At 40.0% G+C, this 26,709-nt stretch overlaps 1 protein-coding gene across 2 annotated transcripts in view; it reads left to right on the forward strand.

Annotated features, from left to right (window-relative positions):
- The first annotated feature begins 2,634 nt into the window (after positions 1-2,634).
- Rbm41 (RNA binding motif protein 41) overlaps positions 2,635-26,709 on the forward strand; it is a 55,612-nt gene continuing 31,537 nt past the window's right edge. The window contains exons 1-4 of one of the 2 annotated variants that reach the window (XM_085838006.1): positions 2,635-2,694; positions 5,998-6,114; positions 7,126-7,318; positions 7,736-7,940. In XM_085838006.1, coding sequence (XP_085694132.1) covers positions 2,687-2,694; positions 5,998-6,114; positions 7,126-7,318; positions 7,736-7,940 — 523 coding nt within the window. In that variant the 5' untranslated portion in view covers positions 2,635-2,686. Of the gene's footprint in view, positions 2,695-5,780; positions 5,913-5,997; positions 6,115-7,125; positions 7,319-7,735; positions 7,941-26,709 lie in introns of those variants that run through there. The other variant, XM_085838005.1, reaches the window with a different exon arrangement.

Here is a 26,709-nt window from a genome sequence, read left to right on the forward strand (position 1 = left end):
TTTAAAAATCGTAAGTTTTTAAAAAATTTTTTATTTGATCTATTTTTTTACAGTCCAAATTTTATCCTCCTCCTGGTCCTCCTTCACCGTCTCTAAGAGGATGTCCCCACCCCTCCCACCTCCCACCCCTTCCCCTCTATCACCCAGCACCCATCCCAGAACTCCCCACTCCCTGGGGCCTCCAATCTCTTGAGGGTTAGATGCATCTTCTCTGACTGAACCCATACCCGGCAGACCTCTATTGTATGTGTGTTGAGGGGGGGACAGGTTAATTGAGACTGCTGGTCCTCCTACAGGGCCACCCTTCTCCTCAGCTTCTTCCAGCTTTCCCCTAATTCAACCACAGGGGTCAGTTGCTTCTGTCAGTTGGTTGGGTGTATACATCTGCATCTGACTCTTTCAGCTTCTTTTTGGGTCTTTCAGAGGGCAGTCATGATAGGCCCCTTTGTGAGCGCTCCATAGCCTCAGTAATAGAGTCAGGCCTTGGGACCTCCCCTTGAGCTAGATCCCACTTTGGGCCTGTTGCTAGACCTTCTTTTCCTCAGGCTCCTCTCCATTTCCATCTCAGTTATTCTTTCAGACAGGAACAATTATGGGTCAGAGATGTGACTGTGGGATGGTAACTCCATCCTTCACTTGATGCCCTGTCTTCCTGCTAGAGGTGGGCTCTTATAAGTTCCCTCTCCCTACTGTCAGGCATTTCATCTAAGGTCCCTCCCTTTGAGTCCCGAGAATCTCTCACTTTCCAGGTCTCTTGTACATTCTGGAGGGGTCTCCCCACCTCCTACCTCCCAAAGTTGCCCGTTTCCATTCCTTCTGCTGGCCCTCAGGGCTTCAGTCCTTTTCCCTCACCCAATACCTGATCATGTCCCCTTTGTCCCCTTTACCACCCAAGTCCTTCCCTCCTTTCCCCCTCCTGTGATTGCTTTCTTGTCCCTCCCAAGTGGAATTAAGGCATCCTCACTTGGGCCCTGCAGCATGTTTTCCACTATGTTCATAGTGACCTTATGACCTTATTTGTGATAGCCAGAAGTTGGAAGCCACCCAGATGTCCCTCAACTGAAGAATAGATACAGAAAATGTGATACATTTACACAATGGAGTGCTATTAAGAACAAGGACATCCTGAGTTTTGCAGGCAAATGGATGGAACTAGAAAATATCATCCTGTGTGAGGTAACCCAGACCCAAAAGGATGTGCATGGTATGTACTCACTAATAAGTGGATATTAACTTTAAAAAAGTGCAGAATACCCTGGATACAATCTACAGATCCCAAAAATCATAAGTTTTATTTTAACATAGTTCTAGATTTACATTAGAGCTTCATACTCTAGTGTTCCATATGTACTCTACTGTTTTTCTTAGAGTTCATGTCTAACACAACAGTATATTTGTCATGTACAATGAAACTTATTAAATAAAAACGATACTTTATTTATATGTACTTGGTTTTTACCGTGTGTCCTCTGTCTATTTCAAGATCCTACAATACATTTAGAAATCATATTTCTCTTGTTTCCTCATAAATGTGCAGAGTCTCAGAATTTTCTGCTTACCTTTTATAGTTTGGAGGCATGGTAGTAGTCCTCCTTTGTTTTATATTTTTGTTTTTGTTTTGGTTTTAGGTTTTTTTTTTTTTTTTTTTTTTTTTGAGAATATGTAGACCTGGCTTGCTTTGAGCTATGTAGTTAAATGAGCTTTGTAGCTTGAAATTTCCATCTTATAAATTAATACATTTTCATAACTTTAGAGATACTTGCTTTTACATTTTGGGCCATTAAGAACACATACTTTTATTGTTTTTGTTATTCATGTTGTTGTTATTGTTGAGATTGGGTCTTGTATAGTCCAGGCTGCCTTTGAACTCAGTGTCTTCCCGAACAAGTATTCCACTCCCAGTTTGTGTGGTGTTGAGGATCCAACAGGGGGCTTTGTGCATGCATGTCAAGCCAGAACCTTACAGATTCAGCTACATCCCTAAACCCAGGAACCAATGCTTTTAAACACTTTTGTATACGAAGCTTTTTAAAAATAAGCTATGTTCTGCATCTGAATTTTTTGCCTGTATGTATGTGTGTGCTTGGTGTCCCCAAAACAAGTCAGATGCTCAGAACTGGAGTTATAGACAATTGTGAACTGCTGTATGGGAACTGAACTCCGGTTCAGTACCATATCTGACTCTGGCGTCGATATATTTTTATAAGATATTCAAAAGTCTGGGTACGTATTGCTTCTGACTTTAAACTAAGGGAACCCTGAAGGATCTGTTACAACTAAGAGAGAAGCATTAGTGCAAACAATGTGGTTAGACCAGAGGCTTTAGGGGAAACAGCAGGCAGGTCAGATAAATCCTTAAAAGAGGAGCCTTGCTGACAAGAACGAAGACGGTGATTAGAAACAATATAGGATTTATTGATACTTGGTGAAAAATCCAAGGAGCCAAAGGTGAATCCTAGGTTTATGAGCTTTATATTTTGGATGTTATCTTTAGCCTGGGCCAAAAATTCTTAATTTCCAATAAACCCATTACCCAATACTCGCTTTCTCTTTCCATTATCACATTACTACACTTCCCAGAGTTCCACGCTCCAACCTTCATCACCTTTGAGTCTGCCGCACAGATTGCTGGGAGTTGAGGTCTCCTTCCTATTTACCCAAGTTAGTGATAGGGGCCTGCGGAAACATGAAGAGGTAAGGGCATATCCGGGTTGCTGAAGGCAACTTTTATCTTTTACTATGACACTTTTGTGGTTTTTTTTTTTCCTTTTGTTTGGGATGTGTCACGTTCTTGAGGGGCGGGTTCTCTCCAGCGGGAAGACTAAGGACAAAGGAGGAGGGAAGGCCGGCAGGCTGGACCAGTCTGCTGGGGTGAAGTTCTGGAAGGGCTGTAGCCAGGCGGGTTTCCACTGGAATGTTTCCCTCAGGGCAGAAGCCTCTGGAGCTGCCTGGCCTCTCACATTCCTGACTCTCCGGATGCTCACGCCAGCCCCTCCCTGGCCCGCCCGCTGGTCCTGCTAGGTCTCACCCGCCAGAGGGTCAGAGGGTGGGCACTTTACTTTGTCTAGATTTTAAAGACATAATGGGCCCGCCACACCGGGTAGTGCTTTGAGATCTTCAAGTTACGGGGTGATAGTTTGCATCTCCAAATTGAGCGCAGCTCTGGCTCCGGGTGCTTTGGAAGAAGAAAGGGAAGTTCAGGGCAGTTTCCCCTCCTGGTTCTGCAGTAAATGGCCCTTTGAGCCTGGTGCGGACTTCCCTGAGGCCAAAGCTTCCCAGTTATTGACCGGACAGGAAACCTTAAGAAAAAGGAGCCACTTAGTTTTGGCTTCTCACTACCGTTGAATCTTCGCACTGGAACAATGGCACAAAGAACCTGTTTAGGCATACTTTCTCCTGAATTTTTTAAAAAGGGTTTTGTTGTTGCTTGTTTGTTTCATTTGTTGTCTTGTTTTCATGTTTCCTCTGCTTTAATTATTTTAATTATTCTGTGATGAGATTCCTCATACATGGAAAGTGAATCTAGTGTATAGCTTGGGTGATTATAAAAGAGCTGTTTGCTATACAGGTTAAGAGGTAGGACAGGATTCACATCGTGCCGTAGAAGCCCCCTTGGCTCTCAGATTGTTTCTTCCCCTTTTATCTAGGAGTTTGCACCAATTACAATTATTCCTTTGTCTTTTGTTTGTTTGTTTGTTTTTGTTTTGTTTTGTTTTGTTGGTTTTTTTAAAGACAAGGTTTCTCTGTATAGCCCTGGCTGTCCAGGAACTCATTCTGTAGACCAGACTGGCCTCAAACTCAGAGATCCGCTTGCCTTGGCCTCCTAGGTCCTGGGATTACAGGTGTGAGCCACCACAGCCCAGCTGTTTGTTCATGTTTTGTTTTTTGTTTTTTAGTTCATTTTCCACATATGAGTTTAATCCCTGAACAAAATATTCCTAGTATCATCTGTGCTTTAACCTTATATAAATGAGAATATATTGTCTTTTTCTGTGATAAGTTTTTAAAAAAAAAACCCACAGTATTTCTCAGTAGAGCCATGTGCGTTGATATGCTTATTCATGTTTAAAAAATTAAATTTAGCAGTAACTTTTGGGATTGTAAATAAAGATAGACTTAAAAGGTTTTTAAAAACTTAGTTCCAGAGTTATTTTAGAATATTTCAATATGGGTCCAGCTCTTTCTAGGAATCTTATAATTACAGGGATTTTCTGTACTTTATTATAAACCCCAGTAGACAAGGTCTGTTTGGTAAGAAATTCGATATTTAGTTTTCTCATGGATTTAAGTCATCTTTGTGTTTGTTCATGTGTCTCTCTACCCTGTTCTCACATGGTTACATGGTTGTGTTATTCCTTGGGACGTGAGTAAGAGTTCTTAATCACTTGAGGTTGGCTCACAGCCGTGATCCGGTTGTCTACCTCACAAGACGCTCTTCATACTTTCTGCCCTTCTTCAGAATTTCTTCTCTAATGGCTTCAGATCTTATGTCCTCAAATGGCTTCAGCTTCCTCTGTGTTGAGCCTCAGACTGTCCTCCCGGTAAGAACTGTAGCCAGTCAACGTTTGTTGTTGCTTCAGACCAGTGCCTTGGAAGTGCACTTCCTGGGAGGGTCTCAGAGTTGGAAGAGCTGCTCACCTCAGTGTAGGTAGTAGTGACACTGACCTTCCATTTCCTAGGCATTTATTCCAGCTGGAACCATTTTCCTTCCTTCATACCCACATTCTGTCAAGCTGTACCAACAGTTCGAAATTTGAGTGTTTTTATTTATGTGTCTGTCTGTCTTACTTTCTTAACGTCATTCACATCATTCACCTAAAGGCCTCTCCCATTGAATCCCTCCTTTGTATTTCTGCCAGTTCTGCCCTAGTCTGGACCTTCATTGCCACATACCTCAATAGTTTCCTAACTAGTTGCTCTAGTTATATCTTCTAATCCACATGGTCTTAAACACTGCTTACTCTTTGACACCCAGTGGACTGATAAATTGCTTCCTAATCTGCGTATGCTCAGGTCTGGTCCAAATCCCTTACTTCATGTATTTAAGGCTGTTCAAAGAGAGTATCTAAATAGAGGTTCCAGGTATCCCACAATTCATGGCCTGTCTCTTTATATTTGCTTTCCTTTACTTTGTCACATCCAATCTTTCACGTACCAGTTTAAGAATACTGTTCTGAAGTCATCTTTACCACTTTAGCTCCCAGGTTACCCCTTTCTTCTGCAAACTTCTACTCATTTGAGCATGTTTCTCTATTATTATTTAGATTCCCTCTCTTTAGAGGCGCAGGTACACAGCACAAGAGGATATACGTCTTCTCCCTAAATATATTACAAATTCCTTGATCAAAACTATGCCTAGAATATCTTTAATTTCTACAAGTAGTATCTTAGTTAACTTTTCTACTGCTGTGAAAAGACACCATGACCAACAGCAACCTGGGGAGGAAAGGGTTCATTCTAGCTTACAGCTCTGAGGTCACACTCCATCACTGAGGGAAGTCAGGGCAAGAACTCAAACTTGGCAGAAACCTGGAGGCAGGATCTGATGCAAAGGCCACGGAGGGGTGTTGTTTACCAGCTTGCTTCTCATGGCTTTCTCAGCCTGCTTTTTTATAGCACTCAGGACTACCAGCCCAGGTGTGGCACTGCACACAGTGAGTGTGGCCCTCCCGTATCAATGACCAATCAAGAAAGCACACCATAGGCTTACTCACCCATAGGCCACTTTGGTGAGGACATTCTCTCAATTCAGGTTCCCTCTTCCAAAATGACTCTGGCTTGTGTTGTTTGACACAAAACTAGCTAACACAGTGCCTCTTCTATGCATAGGTATTGACTGAATGTATAGTCAAATAATACTCAGGGCAGGAGACGATTGAAGACATGCGTTTGAACAAATGGATCGCTGATAGGTAATATAGATGGGGACATGTTTTCAGACTTTATGTGTCTTCTGCTTTCCCTATGGATTTTGTTCTTGTTTTATATCCGTTCCAGGGTAAATAGCTGTGTGAAGGATGAAGAACATGTCCTGGAGGAACTGGAAACAGAAGGTGAGAGGCAGCTGAAGAGCCTCCTTCAACATCAACTCGATACCTCTGTCTCCATTGAAGAGTGGGTATTGATTTGTAAACAGATTCTAGTAGACCCTTACCTGCGGGTTATCTATCCCTCTTCAAGCTTGATGGCGCAGGCCTCTCACCTAGCCACTTTCTTCAGAAGACCTCTTCAGATGAAATCAGATTTTGTTTTTGTGTCTTTCTGGAGGAAGTTTAAGTGTATATCATACCAAGCCCGGGTTAACTACTTTTACCGTGTCCTACTGTAGCACCCAGCATTTCCCCTAACATGACATTTATAATTCTTTATGCTCATTTCCTATTTAGTTGCATCCTTTCTACAATTCTTCATATAGGTGGCAGCTCTTTTGAGATTTTTATAGAAGATTTATTTTATGTGTTTGTATGTGGGGGCGGGGGTGGAGAAGGAGCGAGAGGGAGGGAGAGGAATTCGTTAGTTTATGTAAGCCCCATGTGTGCCAGTGCCTACAGAGACCAGAGGGGTTTAGAGCTCCTGGAACTAGAGTTTCCGGTGGTTGTGGCCTGCCATGCAAGTGCTGAGAACTTGCCCAGGTCCTGTGTAAGAGCAGTAAGAGCTCTTAACTGCTACGCCATCTCTCTAGCCCCTTGAGTTTCTTTTCTTTCTTTTTTTTTTTTTTCTTTTTGGTTTTGTCGAGACAGGGTTTCTCTGTGTTGCCCTGGCTGTCCTGGAACTCACTCTGTAGACCAGACTGGCCTCGAACTCAGAAATCCACCTGACTCTGCCTCCCAAATGCTGGGATTAAAGGCGTACGCCACCACTGCCCAGCGAGTTTCTTTTCTTTAAAATGTGAACTCTCAGAACAGAACACAGCATCTAATGTATAGCATGTACTCAGTTAACATTTGTTAATTTAGTCCTGGATTTGTGGGGGAATTCCATTTTGTTGCCCTGGTGCTTCACCTAGGCAATAAAATGGAAACGAGACTTTGCCTATGGACTTCATTGGACTTGTTTTAACAGGCGGCCCCATCACTGTGAATTCAACCACCAGATGTTCTTATTCACTTCTTTTGTGTTTTGCAGATGTGTCTCTAAGAAAAAGAGCTTTGCGCCTGGGACTATGTACAAGCCCTTTGGGAAGGAAGCAGCTGGGACAATGACTTTGTCCCAGTTCCAGACACTACATGAAAAAGACCAGGAAACTGCTTCTCTCAGGGAATTAGGGCTCAATGAAACTGAAATATTGATCTGGAAAAGCCATGTTTCTGGTGAAAAGGTAAACAGGCTCTTTTCATAAAAATATTTCTTTATTTTCATTTATGCCAGTTGGTAGGTGGCAGCAGGATACTCAGGAGATAAATCTCGTGCCCAATTTTGTGCCTCTATGCTGGGGTGTGTAAACCATCAACAGGCAGATACGGCTGAACTCCCCAACATAGTAGTTATTTCATTTTGTCATTGAGAACCTTTTTGTTCTGAGTTTTTCTAAAATTGAGTGTTGGGTCTGAATCTTCTTTGGTTTTTAAGATAGAGACATTGGCTAAAGAGAAGCTGTTGATTAGCCCTTAACTAAAACTTCCATAAACACTTCCAATTTCTGAGCCTTTCTCATCTTCTCTCTCACATGAGGTCTCTGATTCATGTTTGTACTGTATCCTTTTTGATATAAAGCACCTTATTTCCCTGCTTTCAGAGGACAAGGCTGAGGGCCACTCCCGAAGCAATACAGAAACGGCTTGAAGATATTAAAGAAAGAATCTCAGAGCGCCAGCGCATCCTTTGCCTGCCACAGAGGTTTTCAAAGAGCAAACAGTTGACCCGAAGAGAAATGGAAATTGAGAAGTCTTTATTTCAGGGAACTGATCGTCACTCCTTCCTTAAAGCTCTTTATTACCAAGGTATGGGATCCTCACTGACTCTGAAAGCTTCTTTAACTGGAAGAAAGACTTAACATCCAGCCATTAGATATGGGGAATTAGTGAAAGACAAGGTGTTACTACTCTTGAGAAATATATAGTCCCACAAGAGATACAAATATGTGTATAGTTACTAGCATGGAAAGTGTTATTCTAGAGGGTTTGCTCAAATGCCAAGGTGGCATGGAACACAAATGACGTACTGTCTTAACAGGACAGTGGGCATTTTTGTAATGTAAAGGGGAAGGAACATTACTGCTACTGAGTGGATAGGAGTCATACTGTGGAAGGACCTGGTACACGTAGGAAACAGCAAGAAGTTCAGTGTGGCACTGAAACAGTGTCTGGTCAGGAGTGATGGCTGATACACAAAAGGGAAGGGAAATACAGCTAGATCGTGACGAGTCTTTAGGCTGAACTGTAAGACAGTGCGAAATCTGTCCATAAACAGTATGTGTCTTAACCATAAAGAATTTGTTTACCAGGTAATTTTACTTTGCATGGTCAAAGGTACCCAGAAAGTGTTTAAGAAATGGTTTCTAGCCGTGTACTAGTCAGCTTAGAGGTGCCCACATGTATTCTTTAGGAGTAATGATAGATACATGGCTCAGTGCCACAGAAGCTCAGAGTTTTATTGGTGTGACTGAAGAGGGCCTCTCAGAAGGGGTAAGATCTACATACTCTTTTAAGCTCCTATAAGAGAGGAACTAGCATTTCAGTTGCAGTAATTGGTCGCGAGCACTGTTAATTGGGTTAGTTTGAAGAGATCAGGTTAAAAAGGTAGCTTGGAATACTCGGAAAACTGATTTGTTTGATAATACGAAGGTATATGGAGCTAGTTTCTTCAGTTAATGCATTTGAATACAGTAAGATAACAAAAACTGGACTTGGAAATGATCAAGTGTGGTGGTCAGTAAAGAAAATTAGAGAGAGGAAAGAGAGAGTGGCGTTAGAAGTCATTGAGTTATCAACTTGTCACCTGGAATGCTGATAGTGGGCTTGAGAGGTGGACTTAGTTGTAGGTGACAGGACTGAGGATGAAGGAGGAGACTCACTGAATGAGGATGGAGTGGACAGGAATAAGGCAGGGTACCGCTTATATTTCAAGGCTGTCTAAGTGAACACTTGGTAAAATGAAGTCTTTAGCGGACATTTTGAGGAAGGATGGTGCGTTTCATTCGGACCGGTTGAGTTGATGAGGATGGTGGGATGAGAATATACAGGTTCTGATGAACATTGAAACCGTGATGCTGAGGAGAGAAGTCAGAAGAGGGTCCATGGGACTAGCACTCATCTGCTTTATGATACGCTAAGTGATGGGATGGGATGATGAAGAGAGATAGGCTAGACAGGTGGCAGAGCTGTTGGTGAAGGGAGGAAGGAGCGAATGAACAGTTTTCTGTGGAGAGACATGGCATACTGAATGTGAACTTTGGCTCTGGAAGTAGACTGCCTGGGGCAAACCTGGCTCCCCTACTTCCTAGCTGTGTAGTGGTGATCACATTACCTCTCTATACTTCAGTGGCTTCCTCTGGGAAATGAAAGTTATCAGTCATAGCCATGCTGTGGAGTTGTTAGGACGAAGTGAGGGAACACATGGGAATCAGAGCAGGACCTGGTAGTGGGGTGATAGGTGGGAGTGTGTGTGTGTGTCTCTGTTCTCTTTCCTGTCGTTGAAACTCCTCGCTTTAAACCTTCACAGCATACCACAAAAAAGACAAGTGCAGACAAGTACATGACCTCAATGAAGAGGAAGATAAAATTAGGCACAAAAGGCAAGTCAAGGGTTTTCTTACAGTGTTAGATTTAGGACTGTAAACTAGGGTCCCAGACTTCTAAGTTGAGCACTTATTTCATTCCATAGTCACTTTATGACAATGTTTATAGAAAATAATTCAGAGAGAACATACTGTCCTGATATGAAATATTAAAGAGAGGAGTTAGTCAAAGTTGCCAAGCTTTTACATTTAGTTTTGTTTTGACTTCTATAGCTTTATTGTACCAAACATTATTGACCTGGCTGGTTTTTAGATCCCATTGCGCAAATAATTTCAAATATCATTAATCAATGTAATATTGATGATGATGGTAATAATTATATCATAAGTAGAATTTCATTTTGAAATGAACTTACAGTAAAATTGCATGGGGCCTTGTTTTGGTGTACAGTTCTGTGACTTGTAAATCATGTAGATTTCATGTATCCACCACCACAGTCAAGAGGGGAAGCAGCTCCATTCCTCAAACTCCCCTCACACTATCCCTGTTACAATCACCCCCATTGCTCGCCCCGAGTCCCCGGCTCTCACTTCTCTCCATTACTTCTGCTTTACCTTTTAGAGACTCATCTAAGTGGGATCGTGCAGTGTCTAACATTGCAAGGCTGGCTTCTTTCACTCAACAGAATGCTTTTGAGACTCATCCAAGTTGCTGTTTATATCAATAACTCATTCATTTTTGTTGTGGAGTCCCATTTCATTGTGTGGATATTCCATATCCATTCACGTATTGAAGTGGATTTGGGTTTTCCAGGTTATGGTCTTTATGAATGATATTGATATTAACATTCTTGTGCAGGTTTTTGTGTGAACATCAGTTTTTATTTCTCTAAGGTAAATATCTAGAAGTGGGATTACTGGGTCATATGGTAAGTGCACACTTAACTTTATATGAAACTGCCAAACCATTTTCCCGAGTGGCTGGACCATTTGCATTCCCACCAGTGATGTCTGAGCATCCCTGGCTCTCCATCTTTGTCAGCGTTTATTGTGATTGTTCTGATAGGTGGTGTTTGTATGTGCCTTTTCTCAGTGGTGACTGACGCTGACCATCTTCCCATTTGCTTTTTTTTTTTTTTTGCCATCCTTCTATTCTGTTTGTTAAGGTTTCTGGTCATGTAGCTATCATTTTCTCATTGGATTGTTTTTCCTTCCTATTGACCTTGGAGATTACTCGATTATATGCTAAACACAGTCCTCCACAGGATGTATGCTTTGCAAGTTTTTTTTAACAGTCTGGAGCTTGTAATTTTATTCTCTTAGTAGTATGTTTTTAATTGTGCTAAGATATATGTAACATAAAATTTGCCATTGTAACCATTTTTAAGTATTTACTTCTGGGGTGTTAAAATATATCTGTTATTCTCTAACTATTGCCAGCATCCATCTCCAGAGCTTTTAAAGTTACACACATTAAAAACTACTTTATCTTACCTCACACCCTCTGCCTTCTAGCAACCTCCATTCTACTTTTTGTGAATTTTACTACTCTATGTACCTCACATAAATAGAATCATACAATATTTATCCGTTATGATCAGGTTTTTTTACTTAGCATAAATGTCTTCATTGCTGATTCATGTTGTCGCATGTATCAGAATTCCATTCCTTTTTTAAGGCTGCATAATATTCCATTGTATATACATACTGCTTTGTTTAATCAATTCATTCATCCGTGGACACTTCAGTTACTTCCATTTTGTACTTATTGTGACTAATGCTTATGTGAACATTGGTGAACAAATGTTTGATATCTACTTTCAGTTCTTTGTGTACATATAAAGAAATGGAATTGCTGGATCTTATAATTTTGTTTCCTTTTTGACGAATCTCCCTACTGCTCTCTATACACACCGTCATTTTGCATTCCTACCAGCAATGCGCAGAAGTTCCAGTCCCTCTCAATTCTCAGGAGCACATGCTGTTTTTGGTCTTTTCTCTTTTTGGATAATTACTACTTTAAAAGGCATGACTTATCTTACTGTACTTTTGATTTGCATTTTCCTACCTAATGCTGCTCTGTATTTTTTTTTTTTTTTTTTTTTTTTTTTTTTTTTTTTTTGGTTTTTCGAGACAGGGTTTCTCTGTATAGTCCTGGCTGTCCTGGAACTCACTTTATAGACCAGGCTGGCCTCGAACTCAGAAATCCGCCTGCCTCTGCCTCCCAAGTGCTGGGATTAAAGGCGTGTGCCACCACACCCCGCTGCTGCTGTGTATTTTTCATATACTATTTGACCATGTATCTTCTATAAATAGATACTCATTCAAGTATGTTGATATTAATAACTTCTCATATACATGATTTGTAGATATTTTCTCTTGTTCTTCGTCTGCTTTTAACTTTTTATAATATCCTTTAATGTGAACAGTTCTCTAATTTTTCTTCCTTTATTTTGTTTTTCTGAGACAGGGCTTCTCTGTGTAGCCGTGGCTGTCATAGAACTCACTGTGCAGACCAGACTGGCCTCAAACTCAAAGATCCATCTGCCTCTGCCTCCTGCATGCTGGGATTAAAGGTGTGTGCTACCGCCACCTGGCTATTTTCCTTCCTTTATCTATGCCTCTGTTAGCATATCTAAGAAGTCAGCACGAAATCCAATATCAAGAAGTCATTTCATCTATGTTATCTTCTGAGCCGTTACATTTTCTGTGTTGCTGTTTAGGTCTTTGATCCATTTTGAGTAAATTTTGCATATGGCATAAGAGAAGGCTTCAGTTTCATCTTATACTTGCTACTACTGAGTTTTCCCAGGACCATTTTTTGAAGACTGCTGTTGTTTCTGCACTGAGTAATCTCTGTTCAAAGATCATTTACCATATGGATGAGAGTTTATTTCCAGGCTCGTTGGTGGTATATGTGTCTGGCTTTATGCCAGTAGCATGCTGTTTTGTTTTGTTTTGTTTTGTTTTGTTTTGTTTTGTTTTGTTTTGTTTTGTTTTGTTTTGTTTCATTTGAGACAGGGTCTCTCTACAAATCAAGTTCAGTCCATTTAATGTTGCAAACATTGGCATGTCAGCTGGTGGTTTTATCATGTAGGTCTTGTTTAGGCAACCATATTATTGAGACTTTATGGGTGAAGCTTCTCATGCCTTTTTGATTAAGGTTTTTTTGTTTGCTTATTTTAAAGTATTAGCTTATGTTGATAAGATAGGATTTGCATTTATTAGTTTGTTCGTTTGTTTATGGAATTAGTTTTATCTAGTATGTCATTTTAATTAACTTGATGAAATTCTTCCCACCCCCTACCAGTGTAGATGCGGGTGTGTGTCTTTTATTCCCTACCTGGCTATCTTATGGATTACAGTTAACATTTTAGATTAAACAAATTAGTTGACATTCATGGCAACATAATTTTAATCATATCTAAAATGTGGTTATATTTCTGTTCTTTTATACTGTTATACAGATTACCTCTGTGTAGATTTTCAAGTACTATAGCAGTTTTGTAATTATTGCTTTACATCAGATCAGACAAAGATCTGATGATCACACCATGGTTTTTTTTATACCTATGTAGTCAACTTTATGAGTGCTGTTCCTCTCTGCATCTGAGCTACTATGCACTATTCACTCACTTAGCCCTAAAGGATTTACTTCCTTGTAGGGTAGGTCTTCTGGTAAGGAATTCTTTATCTGATAATTTCTTCTTCAGTTGTTAATTATAGTTTTTATTTTAAAAAGCACTATTAGCATATATTAATTATTACAAAATACTGAGTGTCTTTGTGACTTATCTTATATGCATATAATATACTTCAGTTGTAGTCATCCTCCTGTTGTTCACTGGTTTTTCTTTTTCCTCTTCTCTGAAGACATTTTGATGGATGAGAACTTTTGGTGCACGGCCTTTCTCTTGTAGCACATTGAATATGCCATCTTATTGCCTCTGGCCACTGTGGTTTCTGTAAGTCAGTTGTTATTTCTACTTGGACCTCTTTCCATGAGTCTCTTCTCTTGAGTTGCTGTTTTAACAATTCATTCTCGGGCTGGAGAGAGAGCTTAGCCAATAATATGCTTGTCATGTAAACATGAGAACTTGAGTTCAAACCCCAGAACCCACAAAAAACGAAACAAAACAAAAGAAAAAAAACTGGGCATAGTGATATGTGCTTGCAATCCTGGGGCTAAAGAGGCAAAGATACGTGTATCCCTGAGCCTTACTGCTTGGGGAGCTCTAAGCCATTGAGAGATCCTGTCTCAAAAAAGCAAAGTAAATGGCTCCTGAGGAACAACAGTGAGGTTGTCCTGTGTCCTATACATACACGGTCACTTATATACATGTCAAGTCTCTGTAACACATGAGTTACCCCCCCACACACACATGCACACATACAAACCCATCCGTGCACATGTGCACATGTATACACACACACACACATACACACACACATTTACTCTTTGCATCCCCTTTGGAGTTTGGAGATATATATATATATATATCAGTTTGGAGATGTTACTAGCCATTGCTTCTTGAAATGTTTTGTTTTTGTTGTTGTTGTTGTTGTTTGTTCCTACCCGCTCTTTCAGCTTCTGAGAGTCCTGTGCTCTGTGTGTGCTGTCAGAAAGGGTTAATCATTTGCCTCGTCCGCTGAGGCTGTTACTATGTCCTTGCCCTTCTTTGTTTTTCTTTCCCGGACTAGATTATTGTTCTCTGAGTAGATAGTGGGGTTATCTTCAAGTTTGTGGAGTCTTTCTTCTGCTAGCTCAAATCTGTTAAGTTCTGAGAAGTGGTCACGTCAGTTACTCTGCCTGCAACTCCAGAGTTTCTGCTTCGCTCTTCATTTTCATGTCCTCCGCTTACTTTTAGTTTCCATTTTATCAGATAGTCTGGGGTTTTTTTCTTCAGTTGTTTAAGGAACTTAGAATAACTGTTTTAAATTTTTGTCTAGTTAGCCTAACATGATTTTATTGATTTTTTTTTCTCTACCTGTGTATAAGTCATACTTTCCTCTTCCATTATAATATGTTGTATATTTTATTGAAAATAAATAGTATAATGTAGTAAATCAAAAAAGCAGTACACCATTGCTACTACCTCATGGATTTGTTGATGCCCTTGCTTAGTAAATGTCCTTTGTATTTAATTCTAAGAATTATGTCTTCTCTTTGCTTCCTTAGCAAAGTAATTCTCTAACAACTGAAGAGAGTTCCTTAAGGGTCTTGCACCAGAATGTCTATCATCATTTGCTTAAGGATCTGTGTATAAGTAGCTGGGAACACTCTTTCAATACCCAAAGGCTTGCCGGCTCTGCCTGTGACGTCACCTCCTATTCAAGCTAAGCCTTACTGTCAGCCCACCGTGAGATAATAGGGTCTTCTCGGATCCCAGCTGTCCTGGGTATATACACAGCTTTGTTTATGTTCATTGCCTCCCAGATTCTTGGGAACATATTTGAATCTTTGCAGGCCTGCTTCCCCCTTTAAGTTTCTACTCGGACTCAGTATATTTTGCTCGTCCTTGCCCTTCATTCCCTCCCCTCCTTTCTGTACTTCTCTACATCTCACCCTCCCCATCTTCCTGCACTCTTTTTTTTTTAATAACTGCAATGAACATAATGTCCTGAAGCTCATATGTGCATGGGTATAGGGCAGTCCCTATAGAGCATGGTCAACCTACCAGGGCCCCATACCCTTTCAGAAAAGTGACTCAGCCTTCCTTAATAGCCATTAACTGCCAAGAACTCCTCAGCTCAGGATGGGGGCTTTCACTTCCCTGCCCCCCGTCCCGCTTACACGCTGGAATGTTGGCTCTCTTGATCCTGTGTGGGATCGTTTCATTGGCCCTTTTTTAGTCTTCAATGTTAATTCCATGTCAAGCAGATGTACTGTATATAACCTCCACCACTTAATTTTGACAAATGCCATAGGGATGAACTCTTTTTACAGTAAGGGGTATCAGTCAGATCAAAAACAGACAAGTCTTCAGAATGGTGCTTTCCCACGGGATGCCAGGCATATGAAATAGTGCAGATTTTCTGAGGATGGGCTATTTTTTTTTTTTTTTTTGGTAATATTCTAGAACAGTTCTGCCCTCTAAGTTCAGCTGTGCTGCTGGGTTCTAGCTTCTATAATGACAATAATGTTGCACTTTTTAGGGCTTTGAAGCTGCAGAGAAAGAGATGATATTATAGAAAGTTGAAATGCTACAAGCCTTACTTACTAACCTTACTTTTTCTTGAAACACTCTGTTCCATGTTTTATTTTAAGTGTTTAATTTTCTACCAAAATTGATTTTGACTTTTTTTTTTTTTGCCGGTGTTCTTTCTGCTTTTAGGACCGAGCTCTTTAGAGGTTTTCATTCTGTCATCCCAGGATTGCCTTCCCACCATCCGTTTACCTCTCCCTATTAGTATTACCGCATTTGGGGAAGAGGAGGCTTTTACAGCATGGAGCTGGCTCATGTTTTCTACTTTATTGAGTTAGCATTTACTGCATACCATAAAACTTGTTCCTTAAGTGCACACTTCAGTGATTTGTAGTAAATTTATAGAATTCATCAACCATAACAACAATCTAGTTTTAGGACATTGCCATCACCTAAAGGACTGCTATTAGGTTTTGTATATACTCGAGTCTTGGGCAGCCACTGAGAAAATATCCATCCCTACGGATTTACCTATTTGAGACATTTTATATAAATGATTCATATAATATATGGTGCTCTCAACTTCAGTGTAATGTTTTCATTGTATCTAGAACATTATTTCTAGAGCTAGTAGTTTTCCAGTGTTTCTTGAGTGATTCTGTGTGCATGCTGAAAATATCTTCAACCCTAACCTATGAACTTTGCAATCTCAGCTTCCCTTTCTTGTTTGCACAGAACCTCTTGGTTAATCAAAAGTGATGCCACGGGACTTTTTCAGGTCTTTTCTGAACATGCAGAAACCTAAGTCTGTTTGTCTGTCTGTATATGTGTATGTGTGTATGTATGGGCAGGCCTACATATATGTTAGATGTTTTTAGAGCTTCATATAAGCATCTCATTTTTGAGATTTGCCTTTTGAAGCCTTTTTAAAAAGCCTTTTATTAACATGTGTTTTCTCCAACTGTTATCTTCACCTCTGTGAAATTCAACAATTGTCTATGAACATCTTTGCCAAAACCTCCTAGAAGAAAAGGTTGTGATCACTTTCTGAGCTTTGAGTTTGTTCAGATAAAGGGAGTGTCTCTTGAATTTCCTGAAGGAACAGTAGTTCCAAGGGGCTGCTGCCTCATTCTTCGCCCTCTACTGGTGGCCCTGTTGTTGGTTTTGTTTGTTTTCTATTGATTTCGAATACAGGCTTTCAAGGTTAACCACCAAACTAGGAGTTGGGATGGAAGTAGGGTAGATTAAAGCACTGAAAAACTCATTATTCTTGCAGAGATCCAGCTATTCTTCCTAAGAAATCTTTCCCAGTGTGTTGGACTATTTTCTAGAACTGTAAGAATTGGTTCTGATGATTTTCTTATTGCCTTTTTGGAAGCGATGTTTCAAAGGTTCCTACTCTACTGTTTTTCTGGCATCGTTTTAATGACATATAGTTCAGAACGCTGAAGTTTGTGATTTTTGATTCCATGTAAGCTACTGCTTTTTGAGACTTCTATTTTTTGATCTTATGATGAAGAATTTTTTCTAACTTAGGAACATACCAATTTTCTCCTCTCTTCTAAAAGACTGCAGTTTCAGCTCAGCTCACACATGTAAGTCTATGAACCATTTTGAGTTACTTTGGCATATGAGAGAGATTTATATTCATCTGGTTGCATATATATGTATATACACATATATATACACATACATAGAGATTATATGTAGATTATATGTACAATTGTCATTGCATATGAAAACACTGCCATTTCACATTAAAATTGTCTTGACACTATTGTAGAAAGTCAATTTACCATCATCGTAAACTTTTTTTCTTTCTGTTTCTGATCTTTTTATTTCCATCTTCCAAGTACTGGGATTAAGCTGCTAAGTCTGGCGGTCTTTCTATTTTCAGCAACTTAATGAGATCTGAGCGTGAGTTCCTTAGTTTAGATTTTAGGTCTTTAACCACTTAGCTGTCTGCTACTGTTCATTAGCCACACACTTCAAGTGGACCATATATTCTCACCAAGGTTTGTAACTCTACTTTGTGGGTTAGACTAGGTAAGCTTTATAAACTGTACTTCATGGGATAGACAGAGTGAAGGGAGTTTATTTTATCTTACCTAGAAACTGAAGTCCTAGCAGCTGATACTCTTTGAAGGCTTATTTATGCCAGTCATTGTGCTAAACGTTTTTTTTTTTTTTTTTTTTTTTTTTTTTTCAAACTGATGCATTTACTTCTGGTAACAGCTCTGTAAGATGTGAAATTATTACATATATTTTGCAGATGACAAAACTGAGCTTCTGAGGAGAATAAGTAACTTTCCTCAAACCCAGTTGTTAATTAACTATGCTGTCCCTGAAATATACCATCTTTAGAAAAATCAATGATGGCGTTGACTATGGCCCTTGCGTATATGATTTTCAAAAGACTATCTTGAAACAGCCTTCTTTCCCTTTGCAGTATGGGAGATTGAACTTATATAGCAGGCAAATGCTCTGCCACTGAGCTAGATCTCCAACTGTTGAGACAAACTTTCTTTGAATTATGCAAGATCATTTTAAAATGAAATTCATGGAAAAGCTGAGATGTATTATTTCTAGAAATATTCTCCTGGAAATAAGTCTAAAATATAGTCTTTGGCCATGATTTTTCTCTTTTTGGCTAATTTTTGTTTGTTTGTTTTTTTGACAGTCATGCCGTGTAATGCTGACAGACCTGGTACTTGCTGTGTAGCCCAGGCTGGCATTGAGCTCTTGGCAATCAACTGATCTCAGCCTCTCGAGTATGGAGATTACAGGCATGCACACCATGCCCAGCTACAGTCTTTTTCCTTACCTTAATAGCTCTCCAGATTCTTTTACCTGGTATGCCGTGTCTTCAATAGTGTTGAGATCTACTTCTTTTACCTTTTTCTTTGTAATCTCTCTTGTCTTGCCTGCTTCCTCTTCCTTCCTAGTCTCATTCAGTTCTAACCTCAGGGATCTATCTGTCTGTCTGTCTATCTATCTATCTATCTATCTATCTATCTATCTATCTTTGCTTTCTTGTCTTTATTTCATGCCTCCTTAGACAAGTCTCAGCTAATTGTCTTCCTTTAACCTGCCTTGTGAGCTCTACTGGAGAAAAATCACGTCACTTTTGGGTCGTTAGTACTTCACTAAATTCCTCATCTTTGGCGCCATCTAAAGCTTGCCGCCTGACCCCCTCTGTCTGTATCTCCTGGTCCCCAGGCAGCTCTCTGTTTCACTCCTTATCAGGACAATTGGGAGATACTCAGTCCTTTCCCTGTCCTACCCTTTCATTAGTTTTAACAGATAGCTTTCTGTCCAATTTCAAAGCAACAAGAACTTGCATCTGCTTGGTCCTCCAGCACTCTGCAGACTTCTGCTTTCTCATTCTCCCTTTCTTCCCACTTCTCTCAGAGACAGGGGACTCTTTGGTGCTTAATGCTAATCTTTATACTCCAGTGCTGGAGTCCATCCTTATCTCCTAAGGGGCTGCAGCTGGGGCCCGCTTTTCCTTTGAGGACTTCAATTGGGTCATTTGCCAGTTTCCCCCGAGTACATACTATTTCTATCTAAAGAACTTGAAGACTGGGGGCAAGGGGATGTCCTTCAGCATTTTAAATTCTTGGAAAAACAAAACACTTGGATTTTCTTCTTTTACTATATACCATAAGCAGCAGTTAGAGAGCCAGACTTATATGCATCGGTTAATATTTCTGATATCTTAAGTAGGGAGTTTTTCAATGAAAAAATTTCAAACATCCAGAAAAGTAAAAAAGGTTTCCCACAAACACCCATTACATCACAATCTATATTGTATCCTTGATATACTTTATCGCATATCTAATTTGTACTTCTAAATACGTATCAATGTATTTTGCTTATACATGCATTTTAAAAGTTGATATAAATATAGATTCTCAAATACATCAGCATTCATATTGTTAGCTATAGTTAAATATTTATTTTGATTCTATCTTCATAAAATTTTCATGTTATAATATATATAAACCTTAAGTGTCCATCTGCCCATTTATAGACAGTGTATGGTTATGAATGGTGATATGCTAATAAGAAAGGGCATTGGCTCTTCAGGCACTGACTGGTTTGTATCATTTGCCAGTTTCCATGGTCTACATATTTCCACTGTGAACAGTTGCAGGCTATACCAATCTGTCATTACTCAGTATGAAAATGGGTGCACACAAACCTTAGGCCATCTACAGCACATCATTACATGTGTATAACCCAACACTTATCAAATTGCATAGCTTACCATCATTCCAGAAATTCCCATCATACTTCTTTCCCATAACTCCCATCCTATTCACCCAGAGGCAGATCATACTTTGATTTGTTTTCCCATGTAGATTTGTTTCTATAGTGTCTAAATAGTTCTGTTCTCCTCTAGAACTTTTTATAGGTAAAACAATACAGTATTCTTTGCATAAAACATACCTAATTCAGCATAAAGATTTTGAGGTACACTGTTATGTATACCAATAGTTTATCTCTTTCTCTAATATAATTTGTAGAAGAATTTTCAATAATCATTGTATTAGATTTCTAAGGCTGCTAGTAAACTCACATAAATCTGGTTTTTGTATAACATAAATTTATCTCCTTCACAGTTTTGGAGGCAAATTAAAGTGGTGATGGGCCAGTCTTTGTGTTGGCTTTAAGAGCATATCCATCCTAGCCTTTTCTAGCCTATACTACTTGCCTGTACTCCTTGATATTCTGTGGCATGTGTTGATACATTATTCTAATTTTACTTCTGTCTTCAAAATGGCATTCTCTTTGTCTGTTTCTGTATATTCATTTTACCTGTAGAGTATTGTATTCACTGGGGTTTGAACGCACCCTAACCCAGTATTAGCTTATAGTAGTTTAACAACAGATTTAAATAGTATATTATCAACTACTATCAGTTTGAGGTTCCGAGTAGAGATATTCTGTGCAACATAGCACATTCTGTCCTCTGTCCTGTAAAAGTCCAGATTCTTCCTAGTACATGCAATATACATGTAACCCATTGCAAACTACATTTACATGTAAACTCAAAAAGTCTCACATTTCATTATTTAAATCATTGAAGCAGGCAGGGGTGGCATATGCCTTTAATCTAGCATTCAGGAGGCAGAAGCAGGTAAAATCTCTGAGTGTGAGTCCAGCCTGGTCTAGAGAGCAAGTTCCAGGATGGCTGGGACTACTTAAACAGAGAAACCCTGTCTTAAAACACCCCCCTCCAAGTAATCTAAATTGGGTGTGGACGAGGTTCAGGATATAGTACATCTTGAAACAAAATTTCTTTCTTCCCACCCAGAGAATTGTGCAATTGAAAAAGAAATCATGCTATTGTAATATATAATGGTGAGGCAGGCATATGATAGACAGCCCCACTCTGAAAAGGCAAGAAAGACGGAATAAAGGGGTTACTGAACAAGTTAATCAGCCAGCAGAGCAAGTTTGATTCCTTACTATGCTTTGTGCTCCTTTTCTGGCCTCTGCAACTGCGTCTTTTTTGCTCTTAGTCATCTTTTCTTCCTTTTGTCCCAGGTTTGTCTCCCACCAGGCTGCCTGCCACTGATTCTGGCGTAGAATTCTCAGGTGCCTTATCAGCCTTGAGGAAGTCAAGAGATGCATGCAGTTAGACTGGAGGTTCTCTGCAGATCCTTCACAGATAAGCTTGCCTCCTCCATCTCTGGCTTCTGGAGATGACTGAATCTGTGAGTCATTCCCAGTGTCTTCAGTAAAAGTTTATCTGGCCACAGACCTGGCCCCTTTTCCAGAACACACTGTCTTGATAGGTTTAGGCCTTTTTAGATTATCAACTGCTAGTTTCTTTCTCCCTAATAATTAGATTTTCACTTTATATCTTTTACATTACAATTTTATTGTGAGCATCAAGAAGAAATAACCCTTGTCTTTCATACTTTGGATATCTCAGCTGCATATCTTAAATTTGTTACTTACAAGGTAGCTTCCCCCCCCCCAATAACATGAAACCACTTAAGCCAACTTTCTGCCACTGAATAACAAAGATCATTTTTCTTCCAGTGTTAAATATCATTCAGTATTTTTTCCTAAGGCCTCTGTAGAAATTTGGCTAATGTTTCTATCTGTAGCAATATTGCATTCGTGATGAGTATGTACACATGCAGATATCCATGCTTATGCATAGTGTCTAGGGTTACATGACCTTTATTTACTGTTTGTTCCCCCTTTTCCTAAGCCTTGACCACCACCGCCTTTAGGATCTGTGTTTCTGCCAGTGGACTCCTGAAGGAAATTTGGGCTTATGTTGTTAACAAACATCAAAATTCTTCCAGCATCATTCCATTTCCCAGTCCAAAATATTTATTGACTTCCTAGGGTTACCATAACAAAACAACAGGAATATAGTGTCTCATGATTATGGAAGTACAAAGGCAAGATATTGGCTAAGTTGCTTCCCTCTTAAAGCTCTGTGAGGGAATCCTGTGCATGCCTTTGTCCTAACGCCTAGTGACAAACCTTGGCTTGTCATAGTACAACCATCACTGTTTCTGTTAGCACATATATTTCCTTTCTGTGAGTGTGGTACTATGTCTTCATTTGCCTCCTCAAAAAACAACAGTCTTCGGCCTTAGGCCCTCCCCTGATCTGTATGATTTCATCTTGATTAATTATATCTGCAAAGATCTCTTTCTCCTTTGAAGTTTAATTCTGAGGCTTTGGGATATTCTTGAACCCAGTATGTTTATGACTGCCTCTTCCCCACCTTTGATTCATATTTGTACAAACTGTACTTTTAAATGATAAGATTAATCATTCTGAAGAGTACTTCGAGCATTTTTTTTTTTTTTTTTTGCAGGGGGGTTTCAAGACAGGGTTTCTCTGTATAGCCCTGGCTGTCCTGGAACTCACTCTGTAGACCAGGCTGGCCTTGAACTCAGAACTCAGAAATCCGCCTGCCTCTGCCTCCCAAGTGCTGGGATTAAAGGCGTGCACCACTACTGCCCGGCTACTTCAAACATTTAAGTTCAATGAGATTAATAAATAGAGCAGGAGAAAACTTTAAAAGCCCTTGTATGCCCCCTCACAAACCATAGCCCCCTCCTATTCAGGTGTAATTACTGTCCTGACTTGTAATAATAATTTTCTTTTTTTAAAACTACTTATATCCATCATAGACAGTGTTTTCTTTTTCCTGTGATTAAACACTACTAGTCAACTGAGCTGCATATATACTGGGTCTTCCTTTTCTACTTAAGATTTTGTTTGCGAGATTCATCCACATTACAGTTTGGAGCTATACTAAGTTCATTTTCACTGAAATATAGAATTCCTTTTTATGAACATGCATGCTTTTTGTTCTGCTACAATGGGACATTTGGGGTGTTCTCATTAGGATTTAGCATCATTATCACTCCTGCTACATGATGCTTCTTGTAGAGAAATCCTGGGAAACACGCCCATGAGTTTATCAAGATTTACACCTTTAGAGTATAATTGAGAGGTGATGAGTCACAAATCTTCCATTTTCATAAGTATTAACTAATATCTGAAGGGATTTCTCCCAAGTTAATGTCTCAGCAGTTGTGGAAGAATGTTCAGGTTGCTCCATTTCCAGTCTAATAAATGTTGACTTATGTTTCCTTGTCTTATTTATTCCCTGTATTAAGAATCAACATTAGTAGTGTTATGTTTTACACTCTAGCCCTGAGTCAAGTCTTATTTAACCTATTGTTTTGACAGTTTTGCAGTATGGAGAAAAATTAAAAGGATACCGGCTAAACTATTTGAAATGACTGTCAGATTAAAATGAGATTTCTTCTTTTAAATTTTTCTGTGTGCAAGTGGTTCACTTACTTGTATGCATGTGTGCCATGCGCATGCCTGATACCCACGTAGACGAGATGGCATACATCTCCTGGAACTGTAGTTATGGACAGTTTTGAGCTGTGATGTGTATGCTAGGAAACAACTATTTTCCTATACAGCCATAATATGATCATCCTTGAGAAACTATGGCATTACTACTGTAATTTTCTCTAATATACATTTTGTAATCACATTTCTGACTTTATATAGGATATAACCATGGATCACACATCTCATTTAAATTGCTTTAGAAGAACTCTTACAGGGTGTGTGGGGCGTATGTTAAATACGGTTGGGTCTCCAGACATTTATAGTTATCTGGAGTACGTATCTGTATTGTTTGCATCATTGTGCTTTAATTTTATTTTCTAGATAACTAGTGATGAGGGGCACCATCTCACAACTTTCTTGAGCATATGAGCAGCCTCCTCTGTAAATCGGCTTTGAATTCTTTGCCTGTTTTCTTCCGAGTACTCATCTGGTACTCGGTCACTGGTACTGGTTTGTGTCAGGTATAGTCTTGGTTCAGAAGTCATTTTAAGCCTCTATGAAAACTGTAGCTTGGCTCCTCAGTTCCTTGAATTTGGCGGATCTCAGTGGTCTCCAGTTATCTAATCGTCACTACGGAGGAGGAGCCTACAAATGGTCAGGTGTTGTGTGTACTCTATCTCCAACTGCCCAGTCATACTCTATTCTTCTACATTTACAGAAATATATACGGATTCTTATCATTATGGCTATGGATTAATTTTTTGGCTATATGTTACATGAGTTTAAAGTATCAATTCTCACTCTATCTAATCATTCACTGTCTTTATGATACCTCTTTTTTTATGGTGGTCCAACTTACAATTATTTTATTTTATTTTTTTCTCTCTTATATACTCCAGATTTTATTCCCCTCCTGGTCCACCCTCTGACTGTTCCACATCCCATACCTCCTCCCTCATCTCCATGAGGCTGTCCCCACCCCCTCAGTTCACCAGACCTCTCCACTCCACAGGGCCTCCAGTCTCTTGAAGATTAGGTGCATCATCTCAGACTGAACCCAGACCCTGCAGTCCTCTACTGTATGTGTGTTGGGGGCCTCATATCAGCTGGTGTATGCTGCCTGGCTGGTGGTCTAGTGCCTGGGAAATCTTGAGGGTCCAGGTTAATTGAGACTGCTGGTCCTCCTACAGAGTCACCCTCCTCTTCAGCTTCTTCCAGTTTTTTCCCCCTAATTCCACAACAGGGGTCGGCTGCTTCCGCCCATTGGTTGGGTGCAAATATCTGAATCTGACTCTTTCAGCTGTTTGTTGCATCTTTTGGAGAACAGGTCCCTTTTTGTGAGCACTCCATAGCCTCAGTAATAGTGTGAGGCCTTGGAGCCTCCCTTTGAGCCGGATCCCACTTTGGGCCTTTTGCTGGACTTTCTTTTCCTCCGGTGCCTCTCTATTTTCATCGTTTTAATTCTTTCAGACAGGAACACTTATGGGTCAGAGATGTGACTGTGGGGTGGCAACCCCATCCCTTTACTTTGATGCCCTATCTTTCTACGGGAGGTGGACTCTACCTGCCCAAAATCTGCTCAAGATGGACTTTGCAAAGATTTTATCATGGATAGAAACAGGACTCATGAAGCCACCCCTTCTGGAGGAGCTGTTGGTAGCTAGTGATTGATTACTGGGGAAGGGAGAGTCATTCTTTATATTTTTTATTAGATATTTTCTTCATTTACATTTCAAATGCTATCCCTAAAGTCCCCTATACCATCCCCCACCCCCCGGCCCACACTGTTCCCCAACCCACCCACTCCCGTTTCCTGGCCCTGGTATTCCCCTGTACTGGGGCATATGATCTTCGAAAGACCAAGAGCCTCTCCTCCCATTGATGGCCAACTAGGCCATCCTCTGCTACATATACAACTAGAGACATGAGCTCTGGGGGGTACTGGTTAGTTCATATTGTTGTTCCACCTATAGGGTTGCAGGCCCCTTTAGCTCCTTGGGTACTTTCTCTAGCTCCTCCATTGGGGGCAGTGTGTTCTATCCAATAGCTGACTGTGAGCATCCACTTCTGTGTTTGCTAGGTCCCGGCATAGTCTCACAAGAGACAGCTATATCAGGATCCTGTCAGCAAAATCTTGCTGACATATGCAATAGTGTCTGGGTTTGGTGGTTGTTTATGGGATGGATCCCCAGGTGGGGCAGTCTCTGGATGATCCTTCCTTTTGTCTCAGCTCTGAAATTTGTCTCTATAACTCCTTCCATGGGTATTTTGTTCCCTCTAAGAAGGAATGAAGTAGCCACACTTTGGTCTTCGTTCTTCTTGAGTTTCATGTGTTTTGTAAATTGTATCTTGGTTATTCTAAGTTTCTGGGCTAATATCCACTTATCAGTGAGTGCATATCATGTGTGTTCTTTTGTGATTGGCTTACTTCACTCAGGATGATATCCTCCAGATCCATCCATTTGCCTTAGAATTTCATAAATTCATTCTTTTTAATAGCTGAGTAGTACTCCATTGTGTAAATATACCACATTTTCTGTATCTATTCCTCTATTGAGGGACATCTGGGTTCTTTCCAGCTTCTGGCTATTATAAATAAGGCTGCTATGAACATAGTGGAGCATGTGTCCTTATTACAAGTTGGAACATCTTCTGGGTATATGCCCAGGAGAGGTATTGCTGGATCTTCCTGTAGTACTATGTCCAATTTTCTGAGGAACCGCCAGACTGATTTCCAGAGTGGTTGTACCAGCTTGCAATCCTACCAACAGTGGAGGAGTGTCCCTCTTTCTCCACATCCTCATCAGCATCTGCTGTCACCTGAGTTTTTGATTTTAGCCATTCTGATTGGTATAAGGTGGAATCCAGGGTTGTTTTGATTTTTGTTTCCCTGATGACTAAGGACTTTGAACATTTCTTTAGATGCTTCTCAGCCATTCAAGATTCCTCTGTTGTGAATTCTCTGTTTAGTTCTATACCCCATTTTTAATTGGGTTGTTTGGTTTTTTGGTGGTTAGCTTTTGGAGTTCTTTATAT

The sequence above is a fragment of the Mus caroli genome, unplaced genomic scaffold (assembly GCF_978045245.1).
Source record: "Mus caroli unplaced genomic scaffold, Mus_caroli_1 scaffold_5, whole genome shotgun sequence".
Classification (NCBI taxonomy): domain Eukaryota; kingdom Metazoa; phylum Chordata; class Mammalia; order Rodentia; family Muridae; genus Mus; species Mus caroli.